Source organism: Asterias rubens, chromosome 2, assembly GCF_902459465.1.
Source record: "Asterias rubens chromosome 2, eAstRub1.3, whole genome shotgun sequence".
Taxonomy (NCBI): Eukaryota; Metazoa; Echinodermata; class Asteroidea; order Forcipulatida; family Asteriidae; genus Asterias; species Asterias rubens.
Genome location: NC_047063.1, coordinates 22,366,187 through 22,388,000, shown reverse-complemented (window position 1 = coordinate 22,388,000; position 21,814 = coordinate 22,366,187). Strand labels below are relative to the sequence as shown.

Here is a 21,814-nt window from a genome sequence, read left to right as displayed (position 1 = left end):
TCAGATGAGACACTCGCTTGTCTTTAACGCCAGTGCATCAGTCAAGAGAACGTGTCAGTTGATGAGCTTTGAGGCTAAAATCAATGTAGGCATGGATCACGACCATAGAGCGCTCAGCTGCACTACCAGAGTATCACTAATAACCTGTCCGTGAAAAATGTTGTCTGGTTTGGGGGGGGGGAGGGGGGAGGGGGGGGCATACATTTGGCTGCAGATTGGTGTGGCCAAGCGGTCAAACGCACCAGACTCTGATGTTTCTGATCAGCAGCATGTGCGTGTTCGTGTCCTAGGCCAAATTTACATGGCTCTGCTTACCGTAAGCAAAGAATCTGCGCAATTATTTCATGGATTAGCAGGAATTTTTTTTAGACTTGTGCTTGGCATACTCCACAATACTAGGCATTCTACGCTTACACAGCTATAAGCAGAAATTGGCCACTTTCACTTAGTTAGCGGTGAATAGTGATCAGAAGCACAGAATTCAGCAGTAAGCAGGGCAATGAAATTGGGCCCTTGTGTCATTAGGCCTATTTCTTCATTCGTTGGAAGGGACTTGCATTGTAAAGCCATGGGACCCGAGTGTTGCTCTGTCAAAATACACAATCCTCTGAAGTTGAACTCAATGTTCTGTAATACTTTATCTCTTCCTTGCTCTATGTTTTTACTAATGCACTGATTTATCGTAGTTGTTGAGTATATTGTTGGAACAAGTCTGGATAATGTAGACTATACTTTGTATGTTTAATGTTCGAAAACTGTTCTTGAGCTTTGAAGCATAAGACTACAGCAGTTTTAGGTTTTATGGTTCATTAGTCATTTGTGGGAACGCTAAAGCAGTGATGCATGGTCATTGTGATTTAAGGCCTCAATTCTGGGCCCAATTTCATATCAAGTTTGCTTGCAAAGTTTCTGGCTTAGCAAGCAGGACATGGTACATGTGTGAGTTGCTAGCAAGCAAAATAGTTGCGCTTAGCTACATGTACTTTTTGTGCTTTAATGATGTTAATAGGGAGTTCTATGAAATTGGACTAGTGTTGTAGTAAAATCCCAGTCAGTATCATAAATTAACACATTGGTCATGATCAGACCCGGATCTGAACATGCAATGTGGATTAACAGCTTAGCTAGTGTAATGCAAAAAGCAGGATTAGATCTGGTTCAAGATCCTGCAGTTTTAATCCGCCTTGGAGGGTTGGATCTTGCAAAGAGGATTTCTAAGGTAATTTAAGATTTTGCTACAAATAGCAGCGTTTTGCATTTCTTTTGATAAACCTCTCGTAGACGATGTGACCTCTGACGTCACTCGAAAACAATAACATGATTCGCGCGCATACCGCCGAGCAAAACCTTTGTGTTTTGGCAGCCAGCTAGAAAGTACACGCAATCTTACCGTGACTATGCGTCTTTTTGCCTGGCGAAAAACATGACGTGTACACTACAGTGTTTTGTCAACAGAGGGGGGTTTATATGTAAATATAGGTCACATCGTCTATACATTCTAACATCTAGGAGGTTCTGGGTCTAGCTGTTTGCAGGAATACTCTCATTTGTCAAATCTCATTCCTGCATGATGTTATTGAAGCGACAACTGTTCAAAATCAAAACATAAAGTTGTTTTTCAAGATCCAAGAAATTCAGAGAATGTTCAGTGGATTGGTTTTGGTAAAAAAAATACGAAAAGGAAGTGTCAGCCAGCTGTGTGGTGTGGGGAACTTAGTTCGCATTATTTTCAAAACAAGAGCAATTTGTTTTGAAAATGTTGTTTTGAAAACTGCCTTGTCGTGGTACAGGCCTATATAATATGATACATTTTTTTAAAAACCTTATTCCTCACATGTACCAATAGGCCTATTATATAAACAGTTCAATCAAATGTAAACAGCAATCATGCACTAATTTTAGAACCCAAATAAATACCCAAAATTTAGATAAACATGCAACCTCAAATCGCAAACCCACCCCCCTCCCTCTTCTTTCTAGCGACATGGTACAAAGGTCACAGTTGACTTACTGATTAAATCCAATTCCAAACAACCTCTTTGTTGAATTGAAAGCAAAACTAAAATGTCCGTTTCTCATCAAATATTTTCAGTTCAAGTATGAACAACAAAAAGACTGAAAAGATAACAGTCTTGCCCAAGTCGGACATTCCAATGCTCATGGCTCTAATCTCTATTCATTTCCCCTATACAAATTCAGTTGCTAAAAAAGAGAGCGAGAAGGGGGGGGGGAGAAAAAAAAGAGGGCAAAAATAGATCATAGCTTGGGGTCCAGAGATAATATCAATCTGACAGTCCCAAGGATGGCTTTATTACTATTATTCTGTTATGACGTACCCTTTGGGCTTTGAGGCTAATCTATGGATGAGATCCATTGCCCTGTGTCATTGGCCTGCTGTATAGGTGAAGATGGATTGACATCACTCTAGAGTAGAACCCAAACAAGATTCAATTAAATTTCTTGCAACCAGTTGGCTGGCATGAGGTTGGGCTGTTCTCTGAGCAAGGATGAACAAAAAAAAAACTTTCCCCATGCTCTGAGGTAATTCCTTGTTTCCTCTGGTTGTAGATCATTTTAAATTTTACCTCAACATGCTATGAAATAATGTTTGAGATTCTACTAATATTACATGGCTCGTGATTTCTCGTGATTTTCTTTGATCTCAAAATCTCCATGGCATGAGGTTGATTTTGGCGGGCTGTTTTGCTGAGGTAATTGTTTTTACTGTGAATGTAGATCATTATAAATTTCCCCCATGCCATGACAGTTTTTGTTTGTAGATTGTACTTTTAATGTATATTAACATTTTTTTTCTCTTGATTCCAAAATTTCCTTGGCATGAGGGTGGTTTTGGCTGGCTGTTTTGCTGAGGCTATTTCCCCCCATGTTATGGAAGACTTTTTAAATAGATTTTACTGATAATAACAGGCTTGTATTTTCTCATGATTTTTCTTGGCCTCAAAATCTCCTTGAATCTGCAAAATTTCTTGATAGAAGTCAGTGTAGAATTCATCAAAGTGAGAAAGAATTAGTACATGTTTTTTCCCAAGCTGTAGTTTTGTATTTCTGTTGGTGCACAGAGTCTGGTCAACCTTCTGAATTGTAGATTGTCTGGAAGGTTCTTGGTCAAGAATAACGCGGAACACGGCCTGCATAATTTGTGCTTGATTACACTTTTCCTTCAAGCTTAAACAGTTAAATTCCAGAATAAAGCCATCTGTCTCGATGTTTCAGTGGGTGTTGTTGTATGTATTTTCTATTGGGTGTTTTAATTGTATGGATTTTAATATGTTTTCTATTAATTGTTCAGCGCCCAGGAGCATCTTTGCATGGATAGGCGCTATATAAATTTCCATTATTATTATTATTATTGTTTGAGCCTTCTCAGAGGTGTCTCTCAACTAGGTCAATGAGGCTACTTCTTGAGGGATTTGATTGCAATGTGGCGACTGATTCTGCGTGAGCGATTAAAGTCAGTAATGATGTATGGGTGGGTGTGTAAAACGCTAGATTTGGAATCTAGGGTGAATTAAAAAAAAAAAAAAAAAAAAAAATGTTTTTATATGAACACAGTAGTACAGTCAGCAACTTGGGAAAGAAAAAACAAAAACAAAATGGGCTCCTAGGGTTATACAATGTATTACCTTCATTTTAAGAAATACAAGGAAACATAAAAACTGCTCTCCTCCAATTATTAAGGAGAACTCTATGCAATACACAGAACAAAATGTCATACATTATTATTATTTCTATTAAAAAGCTAAATTTTAATACAATGTATAAAATCTGACTGTTTATGTATAAACACGTTTCATGTGAAAATTGTCATAGGATTTGTTTGGTGCCTTGCTAATCTTTATTGCGGCATGAAGGGCCGAGTGGTCAAGTGCACTGAACTGGAGCTCTGGGGAGTTTTTGATCAGCTGAGTGTGGGGTCGAGTTCTGGTCTTGCTTGACCCTTGTATCCTTAAGCAAGACACTTAACCATTATTGCTTCGTCCTGAGAATGGGATGTGAAAGGTTTTGTAATGCCTGTAAAAGAATCCACAGTTACACTTATCGCCTAGACTAGAGAAGGGGTCTGCCCTGGTGTTTCTGGCAATGGTTGCTGAATAGGCATACTGCTGAATGCGCCACCACACCGCGAAACCCTTACAAGGTGTTACATTAAATGGGTTTCACAATTCAAAAACTTCAAAAACCTCACGTGTATGGAAATAAATAATGACAAGCACTTTGAGATACCAGATGTAGATAAAGTGCAAGTTATTAAAACTAAATAGTATTGCTAACATTTACATTTTCAAAGCAGTACAAAATTTCATAGACTGCTAATATTTTGTTCCTGACGTGAACATTGTTCAGTTGAGCTTTTCGATTCAGCATGCTTCAGCTAAGCTTTCAAAGTGGGTCCAGAATAGGCCAAGGTGACTAGTGTCGAAGTCGCGACTAATGATTACTTAGTCGAGTCGCGACTACAGTTTTTCAACTACTCTGTTTTAATGCTGCCAGGACTCCTCCAAAAAATAGTCGCGACTTCCTGCTTGGAAAACCAAATGTCGTTCAGGACTTGACATAATTTTAACTTTACAAAACACAATCAGTCTTCAGTGACACAATCCTTCAATCCTTTCAGCGTGAATTTTACTATATTGCGCCTGCGGCAAACAATATGCAATCTTGGGACCTAAAGAATAGTTGCGACAAGTGTGAAAGTCGCAAACAGTTGAGGCGCGACAAGTGTCAAAGTTGCGAGTATTTGAAGCGCGACAAGTCAAGTAGTAAATTTCGCTAGTCACCCGGGCTTAGTCCAGAACACCCCAGAATTTAGAAAAGAAACAAAAATCTAGAGAGAAGACTCAATGGTGCAACTAACTATGGAGGAAGAAAAAAGAACCCACCGTGGCATTGAACGTGGGTCTATAAAGGCCAGGGTCTGTCATGGTACATTGCATGTCAGTCTGTAATGCGTCATGGTCACAGTAAGACCCCACAGCTACAACACTGCATGGGTCTAGCCACAGCCTCTAGAACTAAATGCCAATGTACAGCAGGGGGCTCCAATGCAGTCACGAATGGTCTAAACTCTGGTATGTGAGTACTTTGGCTAGTTTGCCAAAGTGAAAACAATAACGACTGAAATATACTGCACTTCAAAATATATTTGACTTTTGATTTGATTTATTTGGCATACTACAAAGCAACCACAAATACAAATATACAAAATAGACAAATACATGTAGACAGTAAATGAAAATAACTTGTTTGTCAAGGATAGTCTAAAAGATCAAAGACTTATTTCCCGTGTGGTCCTCTGAGTGAAGAGAAAATGGCATAGTCTGTCCACGGACAAAATAGTAAAATTGAAGGACTACAGCAAAATTCAGGCAAGTACAGGACAGGATCATACAAGTAATCCACAAAAGCATAAAAGGAGAAGTGAACGTCAGAAAATATAGGGAAATATAGAAAAAAAATATATCTGATATAAAGCAAAACCTGAAAAGTTAGAAGGCAATATAAAAGTGGTTTACAAGATAAACAAATATTTTAGCTTTTAAGAGCTAATTTGTTTTACGTGTTGTATGTACATGAAGTTGTAGATGTTCTCTTCGAGATTGATTAGAAGTCTATTTTAACTTGCACTTTTCTTATTTCCTAGAGAGAAAATAATGTATACTAAGTCACTTTTGAAAAGCCCTTAGCACCCTGAACTTAAACAACAAAAATATTGGCATAGGATACATGTATGTGTGCTCAGTGCAAAATGAGTTCTTCACCAAATTAATTTCTTGAAGCGCTGCTAGGCATTGGCGAAGGTATAAAAAGAAATGATACTTTTTTAACCACTGTGACCTTTGAAGCGTGTCAGCTGAGCTATTGAGTTCTCTTTGAAGAAGTTACAGTGGTACAACACTGTATCCATATTAAACAATCTGTCGCATTACTAAGATGCCAGGAGGCAGGTTCTGGTGTGGGGAGAGCGTGCGGCTTTCTTGACGCTCCTTGGTATATAGAGGCGAGATGCCCTCAGTCTACGTACATGTTTACCACGGACGAAGGACCTCCATGGTCTTAAACATGGCTGTGAAATCTCATTACTTACCAAGAGTGTGCCTAGATTGGGGGGGGGGGTGACTATTTTGAAAGGGCAAGGGCATCTAGGCATTTTCTCCTTGGTGAAGGGCCGGCCCTGTGAGGAAATTGTACATTTCTACTGGAGCATTTCAAGGGCACCAAGGCAAAGGCCAGAGGGCATGGAGGAAATCACCTTTGTTGCCTCTGTGAAGTATCAGGCCTGACAATCTGTCTGATTACTAAGATGCCCAGAGGCAGGTTGTGGTGTGGTGGAGGGAGGGTGCGGCTTTCTTGATGCTGCTTGGTACAGTACATTTAGAGCAAGATGCCCCCCAGTCTATGCACCATGGAGGAAATGGACCTCCATGGTCCTAAAACATGACTGTTAAATCGCATTACAGGGTTTGGGTATACTTTTTGTACGACTTACCACAAATTTAAGATAAGACGAGTACTTAAATTTCAGGAGTGTGATTTGTTCTGCTGTTTAAAAAGCATAAACCAATTTGATATAAGTGTGTACGTGTGCTTCAGCTAATCCTGATTGTTTATGGTAACACCGTTGAGAAATCTCATACATGCTTTGCACGAGTAAGTTGCATTACAACTTTAAGGGGAAAGTAGGCCCCTAGCCTACACCTTTGGTTTTGGAACCGATCGATTGTTTTAACCCTAACAAATATGTAGATATAGCCTACAAGTTATAACCTGCGAGTTATTCATTTCAAAAAGAGGTAAAAAAAAAATAAAATAAAATAAAAATGAAATAAATAACAATAGTAATAATACACCTGAGAAAGACCTCTGAGATCTAAGGCTACGGAACATACCCCATCAAAAAGGAAAATATGATGTTTCTTTTGCTCGCTGTGATAAAATAGATTAAAAATTATAGCAAAACAAAAAACCTGCTGATGACTTCGGAGGGATAGGTTTTCATGTATCTCTTTTGTTTCCTCGCTGAAAACTCACGCTGTGGCACGCTTGCTTGTTTCTGTTAACATTACACGTACCTTGCCACACTATGCAATAAATCAATGTATCTCGAGTATATATTTTTTTTCTAGCTGAAAACTCAAGCTGTGGATTGCATGTTTCTTTCCAACCCTTACCACTCACCACAACTTGCAATAAATCAACTGTCCCAAACTGCACATAGATTGGGCCTAGTGGATCCAGTAGATAAATCTCAATCCAGCCTCTGCCAATGTGTTGCTTAACAGTAACTTGACCTGAGAAAGTTAGTCCAAGCAATCTTGACTGATTACCAGATGTTTATTCCAATTCCCCCAAGATCAATTACTCTGATGCCCAGACACTCTCAAACCCAGTATTGTTTTTAGTATTAATTACCAAAAAAAGCGCTCTCCTGAAAAGTGCGTCTCCATATGAAGTGAAATATAACCTGGATGTGACAGCGATCGGTCGTAATAATCGGATCTGAAACACCCTCGCCTTATGTGTAGTTTATGCTGATGTTCAAGTAAAAACATATAGGGGTTTCTCCGAAAAAGAGGAGGATGAGGGCTCCACCTTTTTTTTTCTGTTTTCTTTCTTTCTTTCAAAGGTGGCCTCCAGGATTTTTTTTATTCAATGACTGGCCACCAATTTTTCAGTTTAAAGTCACCATGTACTTCATGTAGTATACAAGTTCTTAGAATATTAGTAAGTTTAAAGAGAAATACATAGAAAAAATGTGTCTTTTTGAAAAAAACAAAAATGTTAACTTAGAAATAAATTAAACAAGGATGCAGCCTAAACAAAGGATGATGGAGGGGGTGATCAACTGTTTTTTATTTTATTTGGCCCAATCGGATCTGAAACACCCCCCCCCCCCTCGCCTTATGCATAGTTTACACTAAACCGTTGCATGGTGACAGGGTCCCTTTTCAAGTGCACGGTGTAGGGCTGATGTGAATTTACAATGCAGTGATTTAGAAGGTTTTTCTTCTTCTGTTTATTCTTTAGTTATCTCTGCTTGACTTCTTGACACTTAAAATCGTGATGAAGTAGAGTGAGTCATGCGCACATGTACGTAGGACAAACGCACATAATGTAAATGTAGATCATGTTGAAAATAAGCATCAGGTTGACCTGTATTATAAGATATTGCATTGAAAGCCCCTAGCGTTGTGAATCAGACGTTAGGTCAGAATATCGATAGCAATTGCCTCTTGGTCATTGGTTTTTTTTTTAAGAAAAGTTTACTTATTAACATCTTTTCCCGGGTAGATTAGGTTTAGGGATAATGTACATTATAGGTTATTAGGTAAAATACATTCAAAGATACAGCGAAGAGTAGTTAAAATAACGAGGAAGGAAAAAGAAACAGTTTGAGCCCGAATGATTGCCTAAAAGAAACACAGTTCCTGTCTAGAGGCTCTCCTCTCCAGCTGGTCCTTAAAGCACTACATACATTTGGTAGTCACTCTTAAAATTAGGGATGAGAAAGTTCCGACTAATGTGTTAATTCAGACATTATCGGCCTTTTATTTATTTTATTTTTTTCTCAAATTAAAATAAGCCATGCTCTTTGATCTACTTCTCTAGTGCTGAGGATACTTTTCCAAAAAGCTCCTTGGAAGATCCTTGGAACCAAAAGGTGAAAATGCTATTCCTCACAAGATCTGGGTCCCAGTTTCAGATCTTTTTGTCAGCAATCACTGTGACCTCTTTAATCATTAAATGGCAATTAAGATACAACCTTTGGTTATAAGCCTACAGCAGCCTTCGATAAAATAAGACAATTCTGAGAAACATTTCACTCCGAAGTAATGTGGTGTAAAAAGTTATCCGTTTGTATCCCCCAAATTTGAATCTGAGAAGCGTTACTGTCAGATTTGTAAGATTCAGCTCACCAGGGGTAACCAAAAGGAAGAAAAGCCATCATTGCATACATGTACCTCCTCACATTTGTATCCAAGTTTCAGGCCGCTGATGGTGATTTTTGAGTAGCAACGGAGATATTTTGTGTGGCATATTGCTATTCTATAACAAGTGGAATCGTACAGTGCTGTACATATGTATTGGACTTGATTATTTTTTGTACTTCTAAATATTTTCTTCTGGAAAGTAGCTCTTGGGAAAACTGGGCCTTGGGATGCTGAAGATCTTATGTGTTCTTGTTTTGACGACCATCGCTTGGAAATCTGTCACTTTTTATCTTGTTTGTTCAGGAGCTTCGCATTTGATAAAATCTTTGATCATATTCTTGGTTTTTGTTTTCCCTTTTTTTCAGCCTAAGCTGCTAGCAGGGGACCTTCTTGATCTTGTTGTTTCTTACTTCAGTCTCAGGGAAAAGGAATACTTCGGACTGGCATTCGCCGATGAATCGTAAGTATTTGAGGATAATTCTTTTGGTTGGGGGTGTCTTTAGCAATCAGGCTTAATATATCTCCCAAGCTTAATATAATAATAATAAAAAATAATAATAATGACAACTTATAAAGCGCACAAATCCATCAAAGTGCTCATGGCGCTAAATACAAAGAATAATATTTACATGTACAATAACCAAAATTGAAACGTAAGCCTAAGCTAAGAAGAAATCCAAAGAATAGTATTTACATGTACAATAACCAAAATTGAAACGTAAGCCTAAGCTAAGAAGAAATCCAGAACATGTTGAAGAGAAATACAATACAAATGCAATATCAAAGAAAACATCGAAGGGTAGAAATCGAACCATTTTCTCAAATACTTTGTTGAAAAAAATGTGTCTTAAGGTTTTTCTTAAATTATGTTAAAGAAACAGATGATTTTACTAGTGCTGGCAATTTGTTCCAAAGGCTTGGGGCAGCATGTGAAAAAGATCGGTCTCCCCATGAATGATTGGATATGGGCTCAATAAGGAGACTAGAATTGCAAGACCGGAGTTTGCGAGGAGGATTGTATGGTTTGAGTAGATCATCAATACTATGATGTTGATTAACGGTAATTTATTTCTGTCTATTGTTTATCATGCTGTTGGCTTGATTCATCACCATGTAGGACTCAAGGGGGGGGAGCTCAGGGAACCTTCCTATGGACAAGCTAGCATATCGGCGGGCAGATGTGCCGGACTATGGGCGGATATGCAACACAAATTTACAGAAGTCTAAACCAAAATAACACAAGTCTAAAACCAAAGCTATTTAGAAATCTTCAGACTGCACAAGGTAGAGCTTTTGAAGCCAAACAATTATTTAAGCATCAGTTTGCACCTTGGTAAAACGAGTTTATATTTGAGATATGAAAATATATACCCTGAAGAAGCAAGAAACCGCTATCGCAAAATCTAATTTCAATTTGTTTTGTTCACCCTCCAATCACGAATAACAAACCCTGTACTTGAAAGTGGGCTGTGCGACAATCAACTCATTTTCGTATTGAGCCTGTCACATATGTTCACTTCTTAGCTGTAACCAGAGAAAGCGGTGATGAGTCTAAGACAGTGAAGCACTGTCTCTAATGACTGGACACAATGAGGCCAGAGAGAGGGAAGATTGGGGGGGGGGGGCTGTTTGTTTCATCATCTTCTTGCCTCTCTTAAAGGCACTGTACACGTTAGGTAATTGTCAAAGACCAGTTTTCTCGCTCGGTGTATCCCAACGTACATGTATGCATAGTATTGAAGATTTTGACGCAATTGGTCATCAAAGTTGCAAGAGAATAATGAAAGAAAAAACACCCTTGTTTCAAAAGTTTATGTGCTTTCAGATTCCTAAAAGGGCTCCAGGCCTAAAATCTTGGGTTTTTTTGGGTTTGTTTTTTTTTGGGGGGGGGGGATTGTCTCACAAACTAAGTTACTTCAGAGGGAGCCATTTCTCACAGTGTTTTATACTATCAAACGTACTTCATTGCTTGTTACCATGTACGTTTTTATGCTAACAACTATTTTGAGTAGTGACCAGTAGTGTCCAGGTGCGTTTTTATGCTAACAATTATTTTGAGTAATTACCAATAGTGTCCAATGCCTTTAAGATGGAAGAGGGCAGGGAGGAAGATGTCACTGAGGGGTCGATTGATTTTGATTTTCTTCGTCTTCCTCTTACCCTTTCATGACGGAGGAAGGGAAAGGAATGTCATGTTTCGATTTTCTTGGGTGATCTGTCAGCGGAGATGTATAATTGATTTGGTGTGAGGTTTCTCAAGATGTTTTATTCCTTAATACATAATCGGAAAGGAGTGGAGGAAATTTTTGTGAATCGTAATTGTGTTGCTTTTGTATTCTTCAGGTTTAATTTTTCAGTTTGATATTTTGATTGATGTAAATGTACTGCAAGTTAGTGTAAAGTAATTTTCGGTTCAACAAAGAAACACTAACAGAGAAGGGATTTATCACAAATTTTGAACCATCGCTAGTGACAGGAAAATCGCAAACAAATTAAAAATATGCTATGATATTTACATGTAAACACAACAAACAGTAAATGAAGAAGTGTATATATTCACAATTCTTGTCTCCAATGATTCAACTTTACACGTAGGCAACGGCGCAGTCTGGCGGTACCACACCTTCTGTACAAAGAGATCTAATCACGCTCTCTAATCGGCCGTCCAGCTGGAGGTCTCCTATCTTTTTCCAGCGGTCAGACAGGGGCATTGTCAGGGTTTTCTTTTGTTACTCTGCGTTTTTGCGGGCCGTTTGAGCACCTTCTCTTCCATCCTCCATGCTCTGAAGTAACGTAGTTTTCAAGAATGAAGTAGTTTTCAACGAATTTGATTTCAAGACCTCAGAGTTAGAATTTGAGGTCTCCAAATCAAGCATCTGAAAGCACACAACTTCGCGTGACAACTTCGACGACCAATTGAGCTTAAATATTCTCAGGTTTGTTATTTTATGCATATGTTGAGATACAGCAAGTGAGAAGACTGGTCTTTGACAATTACCAATAGTAGTCCAGTGTCTTAAAAACCTTTGTGCATTGTATCTTGTGCTATTTTATGTATATGCCTGTTGTTACTTTTGATGTTTGTGGTGCTTTTTAAAACTTGTGCGTGCAACGCAATTTCTTCCTTTTGGAGATCATTAATTCTTCTTATAATAATAATAATAATAATAATAATAATAAGACATTTGTAAAGCGCCTAATGCAAAAGCCTCTAAGCGCATTAAAGAAACAACAAAATAAACAATTAGAGAAAGATACAAGATACAAATAGGCAAATTACAAAAAAAGAAGCTTTAAACAAATGAGTTTTCAACAAGGACTTAAAACATTGTAAAGTATTAGCTTGGCGAATATGCACAGGAAGACTATTCCAAAGAAACGGTGCGGCGTAAGAAAAAGATCTGTGGCCATAAAAATTGGAAGAAGCTCTAGTAGCAGAAAGCAATGTCTGTTGAGATGATCGTAAAGTCCGAGTAGGGGAATAATGATGAACAAGTTCAGATAAATAAGCAGGAGATTGACATGTTTGAGCCTTGAAAGTTAACAGAAGAATTTTGTAAACTGAAATTATGTTGGAAATGGAATTCAGAATTAAACAGCGCCCGTGGCCTCCATTGACCTGGTCTTGGCAACATGGATGTATGTGCCCCTTCAAAAGTTGCCTATAGAGTTTAAGATTTTACTATGAAGTCCCCTTTGCAAAATGAAAAAGATCGTGCCCCTCCACGATGAAATTCCAGGTCTGTATATGAGATTCTGTCTGCCTCCAACTAATTATTTGTTTGTATGATTACCTTACGCATTCCAAAGGGGAATAATTTACATTGAATTTAAATAAATGAAATCTCGAGTTACCCTCCTACCTCCTACAGCGTCCTAAGTAGCCTTGAGTTAAAGGCAGTGGACACTATTGGTGATTACTCAAAATATTTATAAGCATAAAACCTTTCTTGGTGACGAGTAATGGGGAGAGGTAGATGGTATAAAACCTTGTAAGAAACGGCTCCATCTGAAGTGCCATAGTTTTTCGAGAAAGAAGTAATTTTCCACGAATTTGATTTCGAGACCTCAGATTTAGAACTTGAGGTCTCGAAATCAACCATCTAAACGCACACAACTTCGTGTTACAAGGGTGTTTTCTTGTTTCATTATTATCTCACAACTTCGATGACCGATTGAGCTCATATTTTCACAGGTTTGTTTATTTATGCATATGTTGAGATACACCAACTGTGAAGGCTAGTCCTTGACATTTACCAATAGTGTCCACTGCCTTTAAGATCTACGTGAATGCGGGCAATCTGGTCAATGAAGGAAGAAGGGGGAGGGGGTGACGTCAACAACTGTTGAGTCAGAGCATGGAGGATTTTTCTTCCTACATGGTATAGAGTAATTCTGACTATTGGATTGTGATTCTGTTACGATTGAATGATTGGACCTGAATGAATCTACACTATACAGTCATCGTGGCTTTATCATGTTAAGTGGAAGGAATTACCCTCTAGCTTGACTGTAGTCTGAATTATTGGAAAATGGAAATTTCACACTTGCATTTGAATTCAGACTGTTCAAAGTCTGCCTGAAATGATAAACTAAAAATTGTGTGTATTTCTCAAAGTTATGTAAGTTATGCTCTTTTATTTTATCTACTGAACTCTAGCACTGACATGACTAAAAATACTGTTCCCAAAACTCCATGGATAGTAACACTCCAGGGGCCTTTCTCAAACCACGGCTTGGGCTCCAGCTCAGGCTTTGGCTCCGCGTGCTGTGTACACAGCTTGCATTGTAACCTGCATTTTAGAGCAGCGGGTATTGCACCGATATCAGCACGTGGAGCCTGAGCCGGAGCCCAAGCCGTGGTTTGAGAAGGGCCCCTGGGGTTATCAAAAGGTGGAAATGCCATCATTTCAATGAACCTCCAAAGATCTGGATCCGAGTTTCAAATTTTGTATTTTATTTTGTCAGCAATGACTCTCAACTCTAGAATATTTACATCTGGCAGAGGCAGCACATGTTGTTGCTATTTTATGCACATTATTGTACATGGAAGTTGCAATTTGCCTTTTTTTTCTCCATGCGGGATACATTTTGCAAAGTTAAGTTAATACGCTTTTGCATTGTTATGACAAAATTTAGTTTATTGATCATGAGTGAAGAAAAACATTTTGATTTTGATTGATTTTTTTTTGCCTTCAAGTTGACGTTGCACTGTTCAATTGACACCCTTTTGATCATTCCAGACATGAAATTAGAGTTAACGACCTTGCGGCACTTACATTGTGGCCAACAATTTATAAATACAGAAACTGTATACATTAGTACAACCCGTTGAAGCTGTTGATTTATGAATGAGTTCTTTGTTACGCAACTTTCATGCATTCTAATGCAATGGCGCTGTCAATTTCTTTTCATGAGATTTCTTTTCATTACGATGGGGGGATTCTATAAGCTTCCAAGGTTAGTTTTGAGTAATCAACAATCTGGTGTGTTCAGTTCGGAGTAGGTTTGAACAAAAGTAATAATGCCAAAAAGTGACTCATGGAACATTGAGGAATTACAGTTAAGTGATTACCATGTACCTGTTGCCATTTGGAGTATTAGTATCTGTAATAATGCTTGTGTTCAGTTACTCATGCACGCAATGTGCATTTTAAAATGTTTTATACAAATTGCTTAATTCACAATGCTTGTATGCAACAAAGTGCTTGCCTCGTGCACTTTTAGTGGAAGAAATTTCTTACGCTGCAGTGCATCACATCACATGTAAATAAGTCAAGATCCTTAAAAAACATCTACATTGTATACAGTGCTACACACATCGGTGTATATGGGTAAAAACCAAAAGTTAATATTCTTTATCCCCGATGCAAATTTAACATCTATTAAAAAAAAAAAAAAAAATTTAAAAAAATTAATATACATTGCACATGTACATACTGTACATTGTGTAGATCTGGATTTTGGGTTCGCAAAACAAGTCTTTTCACACAAATTTGCAAGTAAAACCGATGTATTTCTGTTTTTTTTCCCTTTTTTTTTCTGTTATTAAATGTTTGGTGGTGTGCCTGAAGCTATACATGTAAAGCATGATCAGATTCCAATCCACCATAATCAGAGTCCAACAGTTAAAGTGCTGAGTTCTTCAATGTGTTGAACGGACTTACAAACTGTATGTCAGCCTCATCCGCAATAATGGTTTTAAAGTGTCTTTGGACACAAATGTCATAACAGGGACCTGGACCCACATTCAGATGGGCACAAACACCAGAGCTTGAGTCCAGTGTCCTCTATTTACCGCTCAGCCACAAAACACCACAAAGCGTATAAATAATAATAATAATAATAATAATAATAATAATAAGACTTGTAATGCGCACATATCCACCCTGCTGGGTGTTCAAGGCGCAGAGAATCGAGAGGTCTTACCGAGATTTGAACTCGGATCGCTGGACTCAAAGTCCAGAGTCCAGAGTGCTAACCATGTATGCTGTACATGTATCTGTGTTCATGTAACAAATGTACTGAACGTCCACCGCACTAATCATGGTACAAGTAACATCCCTATAGAAATGGAACAGCACGTACCCCAGGACACAATGTTTCAAACCCGGTCAAATTTCAGGCCTGGGAACATTCCATCGCAGGCGTTCGCTTTATTGTAATTGTACCCAATTTAATTACCATTTTCTATTTTAGCCCACTGGGCCAGCAGGACTACAACATTTCGTGATCCCAGAGCATCGTTCCAAGAGAAACACATCCTTGCATTTCTCATTCGCATCAGTCATTGCCGTCGGTCATAATCAATCTTAGTCAGCGCGAGAATTTCTTGTTTATTTGCGAGCAGTTTAAGGAGTTGCTGAATGGTTGGGTAAGGGTGGAGGTGGGAGTTTCTTGATATGTTTTAGATAATTGCTTAGATATTACGTACATTTGGAGTTGATTTTTTTACATTTGAAACCTGTAAGTCAGAAAATTATTTGGAATAGATGTTAAATTTGCATTGTGAATAAGGAATATTTATTGTGCCTTGAATTTTGTTCTTTAAAGACACTGGACACTACTGGTAATTGTCAAAGGCCAGTCTTCTCACTTAGTGTATCTCAACATATACATAAAATAACAAACCTGTGAAAATTTTAGCTCGATTGGTCGTCGGAGTTGCGAGATAACTATGAAAGAAACAAAACACCCTTGTTACACGAAGTTGTGTGCTTTCAGATGCTTGATTTCGAGACCTCGAATTCCAAATCTGAGGTCTCAAAATCAAATTCGTGGAAAATTGCTTCTTTCTCGAAAACTATGTCACTTCAGAGGGAGCTGTTTCTCACAATGTTTTATACTATCAACCTCTCCCCATTACTCATTACCAAGTGAGGTTTTATGCTCACAGGAAAATATTTCACCGAAAAAAACGTTTTTAGTATGAACTTTATATTCTGTAAGGTTTCAGAATAAAACAAAGCAATGATGTTTTTTACACTAATCCTGAACAATACCTTGATCCATTATATAACAGAAGAAAAAAATTGGTGGGAAACATTTCTCAGGGAAAAAAAATGGTTATATTATGAACTTCATATACTCTGTAAGCTTTCATTCTAAAACTAAACAAGTTATCCTTACAAATCCTGTATAACACCATAATGCAATTTATATACCTGATTTTTAACATAATTATGCACGGTATTACCATGGACACACGGAGAGGCGTGATTCTTGTAATTGAAATCTGAATTGCCTGTGTCTCATAAAAATACCCCCCCTTATGGAGTTGGAATACCCAAGCAGTGGGATGCCTTTCTCTCGTATAAATCTCGGAAATGCATCTGGAGATATCAAACTGCGGAACTAAATTGTAGTGTCATCGTGATCAGTGATCATCAGTACCAGCATGGTGGGCGGTGCCTGGCGGGGCTGCCCATCAGAACAAAACATTTTCGCCCAGCACTCTGAGAAAAAAAAACACTGTGCTGCCCAGTACAGACATCCCCCCAGATTGCACTTCAGCAATGATGGCCCCATATCTAAACATGAATATTTCGAGTATGTTTAGAGTTATTCCGATAATGAAACCCTCCTCCCGACGGCGGAAGGAGGGTTACGTTATTGCAACTAGTTTAAAGTAAGACGAGCAGAGTATACTGTTCAAAACGTCAAGACCACATCAGCACTTTTTAAGAGCCAACACTTCCTCAAAAGAGACATTATTCATGGCTGTACCAGCAGGTTTACTATTTATAGTATTTACAGTTACTTCTTATGAATATTTTTTTTAAATCTCCTTGCCCTGGGTGGATTTAGAGCCCACCACTAAAATTGGTTAAGCTACGACACTGGTCAGTAGTATCGCATTGTGCAAGGACACTGTGATATTTCACCTTCCTGCTGCGCCACATTGATAAGCACGGACGGAGCTGGTGGCGGACCAACACCTACAGGTGTTGGCGAGCTGTAGTTCATTTAAAATCCACGGCTCATCTCTCTTGTGATTTAATGGAAGAGAGATCTGATGAAACCAAAGGAGTTGCCCGTCCACACTGGCCTTGCTTTATGAATGAACTACATCTATGTGGAAATGATAAGAGGAGATGATGTGTTGGTCGTGTATATTTATATTTATTTTGATTTGCGCTAACACCTGGGCTCGAAATTAACACTGGACCACAGGCCCAAGGCCAGTGATGTTAGTGTCCAGCCTGTAACATCATGACTGGACAAGCCCTGTGATCTTGTGTTTTATTTAATTGAACAATAGTATAGGCTCATTGCGTAATATTTTTGTGATAAAGTGTTGACTATTTATGAGTCTGATGAATATCTTTCAATTCTTTTCAGTGTCGTTTCTATGACTGGAAGTAAAATTAACTTGGATGGTCACATGATTATTCGAACCACTATGTGGTTCGAACTATCACGCTACCTTCATCTTTGTTTATAAAAATGCTCAAAAACAGCTAAATTTGATGATCGAAATTCTACTACAATTTTTTGGGGTTCTTAGTGCTTGTGGATATTGTTTTGATCCTGGTTTGTAAAAAAAAGCCTGGTCCAGTAAACATTTACAGCTAACTTGCAAACGACTTATGATTAGGAAAAAACATCACAGTAATTGTACAGTAACTGTATTCTTCTGTCATAAAAAATTATGTGTCACAAATACATTTTCATAAATACCTAAGACAGTTTATCCATTCTGATTGGTCGAGAGGGCATCACGTGGGGGTGTTTGAACGGATGATATAACACCAGTAAAAAGTGTTGAAACATGGGCGTGACACGCGAGCTTGCACCTGTGCTTATAAGACAGTTTCTTCATTCCTATTGGTCGAGAGCAACGGCTGAAACAGTTGTGCCACATCATGCGATACGCGTGACGCCCACAGCAATCTTCTTACAAGGAGTTGTTTACCCGAGGGCCTTACCATTTTACAGCTGGAGGGGTGTTGTAATGAAAGAAATCATTGAATAATTGTAATGTTTGCATTTATTTTACTTTTTGACCAAAAAGTGTTGATGTTTTTTTGACCGAAAAGGTATTTATGAATGGGAATCAAAGTGTGTTGAATCGGTTTTCAACTAGTGGTTTAAACCCGCCGAGGCCTTGTTCTTGATAATTTACCTCGACTTCGTCTCTGTAAAGTTATCAAGAACCAGGCCTTGGCGGGTTTAAACCACTAGTTGAAAACCTCTTCACCACACATTGATTCACTTAATCACACCCGAGTAATATGCCTGTGATTTTTTTCACAGAACCCGGGAAAGTACTGAGTATACAGTGCTAACACACATCGGTGTATATGGGTAAACCAAAATGAATATTTGTCATAATTGGTTTAAAAAATACAAAAACAAAGCTGCGTGTCTAAATATGCCAACAATGACCAACAAGGAAAAACAATGGAGGTCATTTTATAGTCAACAAGTTAATCCAATTGTGTTGACTGTTTGTTTCTTTATTTCCCAATCCGGTTTCCTTAAAATTTGGCACAAACAATGAAAGTGCAATTCGCAATATCATGCTTGTCTTCTTACTGTTTAATCTACTTTTAGTTTGATTTGCTTCCAAGGTTAATTGCTTGGCTGCTTTCCTGTACACTTAAGTATTTTAAATTTGAATTTTGTTTATTTGAAAGTAATTTATTGCCCAGGTTTTATAGTTATTATTGAAAATCACTTTGGGGCATTTTACATATATTTTAAACACATTTTATTAGTGTTTTTGTGTGTTTTTTTTTTTTGGCCATTGAAACAAGAACACAACACATAGAGATTCTGTCCCCTATATGGGAAATGAACATACAAAGAATTTTCTACCACACAGGCAATCAAAATACGATAAAACTTATAATTGTCATGAATGGAAAGTAAGCCTTTGAAATCGCCCTCATGGGGTAAAAAAGCGGACAATTATGGCACACACATGTACATGTACACTGTACACATGTATTGCATCAACTGTGGGAGAAGAATTTACATTGCAGAGGAACCTGTAGGCTAACAGGTGTGGCAGGAGATTCTGTCCCCCATATGGCAAACTGTGTACAAACTTCTTCTGATAGCGCCCTCTTTAGAAACATCCTCCTCCAACCCATGTTAGTTTCCCATATGGGGGACAGCATCTCCGGCGGACAGATTTCACCTTATGGCACAAACTTTTTCTGATAGCGCCCTCTTTTGAAACATCCTCATCCAGCCCATGTTAGTTTCCCTCATGGAGGACAAGATCTATGTGGGACAGATTTTTCTAGGACACTGGTGTGGCAGGAGATTCTGTCCCCCATACGGCAAACTGTGTACAAACTTCGTCTGATAGCGCCCTCTTTTGAATCTTCCTCCTCCAGCCCATGTTTATTTTACATACTGTATGGGGGACAGAATATCCAGAGGACCGATTTCCCCACGAAACCTGCACCTAGGGAGAAGCTGATGAAAGCTTCAAATGGAAGTGAGCCCTCTTTGGTTTGGCAGGGTTTGCCAAGGATGAAAACAGCATCCACCAATATTTATAAGCTGGGGGTTGGTTGGATAAGGATATTAAAATTGTGATCAGGATCAGGGGGTTTTGGATTGTAAATACAGTGGTTAACACTGAGCTAACATCCAGAGGACCGATTTCCCCACGAAACCTGCACCTAGGGAGAAGCTGATGAAAGCTTCAAATGGAAGTGAGCCCTCTTTGGTTTGGCAGGGTTTGCCAAGGATGAAAACAGCATCCACCAATATTTGTCATAGCGCCCTCTGTTGACACTAAGTGAAACACACCAATGTTATAAGCTGGGGGTTGGTTGGATAAGGATATTAAAATTGTGATCAGGATCAGGGGGTTTTGGATTGTAAATACAGTGGTTAACACTGAGCTAACATCTGTGGCATGTTGGTATGGTGTGTTTATAGAGTGACTAGTAATGTTAGTTCAGGCGAATGGTGTGCCACATGGTGCGGCTTGGAAATGTCGCCCTGATTTTGAGAGTAAATATTTCGAGGATGATCAAATATTTTGTCTGTATCAATAATCATTATGTTATGTGCATGATGTCAGTAGTACATGCACCTACATGTAGCAATGGTTTATATCGATAATATCAGGCGTGATATTCAATCTACTAAAAGTCTAATTTCCAAAATATTTTGCTCTTGGGACCCCCCCCCCCCAGAAAAATTGTGATTAAATAAGCCTAATGTATATTAAAGTCTAGACCATTTGGACCAGGGTTTGCCCTTAATGTTTTCAGTGACTGGTCAACAGGACCAGTCAGCTACTTCATTTCACTGGTCTGTAAGCTCACTGCGCTTGCCCATACTTCATAAATTAGATAGGGAAGCTTTTCAACACCGAACTAGCTATCCAGGCTGCTTTAACTGGCAAAAGTTCTTTGAATTTTTAAAGAACTTCAACTTTAACTGGAATGTTAGTGTAATGCACTCTCCAACAGGCTGGTTCTGGAGAGAGTGCAATTTAAATTCAATAACTTATTATTATTATATGAATTCACATGATACATTGCAGGCTGGCATTCTACAATGTAGTCTACAAGTCATTCAAAACCACAGTGGATGATATTAACTAGTCAAAGAGTAGGAGGGTTGACTGTGTACTTTGTTGATGCATTCAACACAAGATATCGCATTTTAAGTTGGTCTTGTGCATCTGTTATTCTTAACCACAGTGGATAAAAATGAATGGTCAGACAGTAGGAGGGTTGACTGTGTGTTGTATAGATGCAATCGCCACAAGATATCATATTGCAGACTTGCATAGTGTTTATCAATCATTTAAAATCACAGTGGATGAGTTTGAATTCTCAGTTCAAGCAGAGAGAGAGAGAGAAAGATGCTAAGAGTAGATTTTCAATGATATCTTCACATGGGCCCAATTTTATAGAGCTACAGGAAAATATTGCTTACCAATGTATGCTTAGCAGAAATGAGCAGAACACCAGTCACAAATTGTGCATTTGTGATATGGTATTTTGGCTGGTAACCCTGTTCGGGTAAGCATAATAATGTTATGCTCAGCAACTGTGCTTAAGCAGCTCTATGAAATTGTGCCCTGATCTTCCCAACGTTGGTTTGTTTCAGTGCAAAATCTCATGTGGTATTTTTTTCTCTTCTAAATCTATTTTCAGGGGCCATTATAACTGGCTACAGCTGGAACGGAAGGTTCTAGACCACGAGTTCCTCCAGAGATCTGGAACCCTGATCCTCTACTTTCAAGTCCAGTTCTTCTGTGAGAGTATAGCACAGCTGAGGGACAGTATAACGATTGAGCTGTTTTACCTCCAAGCAAAAGGCTCCATACACAAGGTGAGGAAGAAGGGGAAAAAGATGCCCCCACAAGATGTAGATTGTAGAGTAGG

The 21,814-nt window shown here is 38.5% G+C and overlaps 1 protein-coding gene across 1 annotated transcript in view; it reads left to right on the top strand.

Annotated features, from left to right (window-relative positions):
• The window catches only part of LOC117307171 (FERM domain-containing protein 4A-like), a 56,062-nt gene that overhangs the window by 15,971 nt on the left and 18,277 nt on the right, over positions 1 to 21,814 (top strand). Inside the window, exons 3-4 of the mRNA XM_033791840.1 lie at positions 9,317 to 9,411; positions 21,584 to 21,761. Of these exons, the coding sequence (XP_033647731.1) occupies positions 9,317 to 9,411; positions 21,584 to 21,761 (273 nt within the window). The remainder of the gene's footprint in view (positions 1 to 9,316; positions 9,412 to 21,583; positions 21,762 to 21,814) is intronic.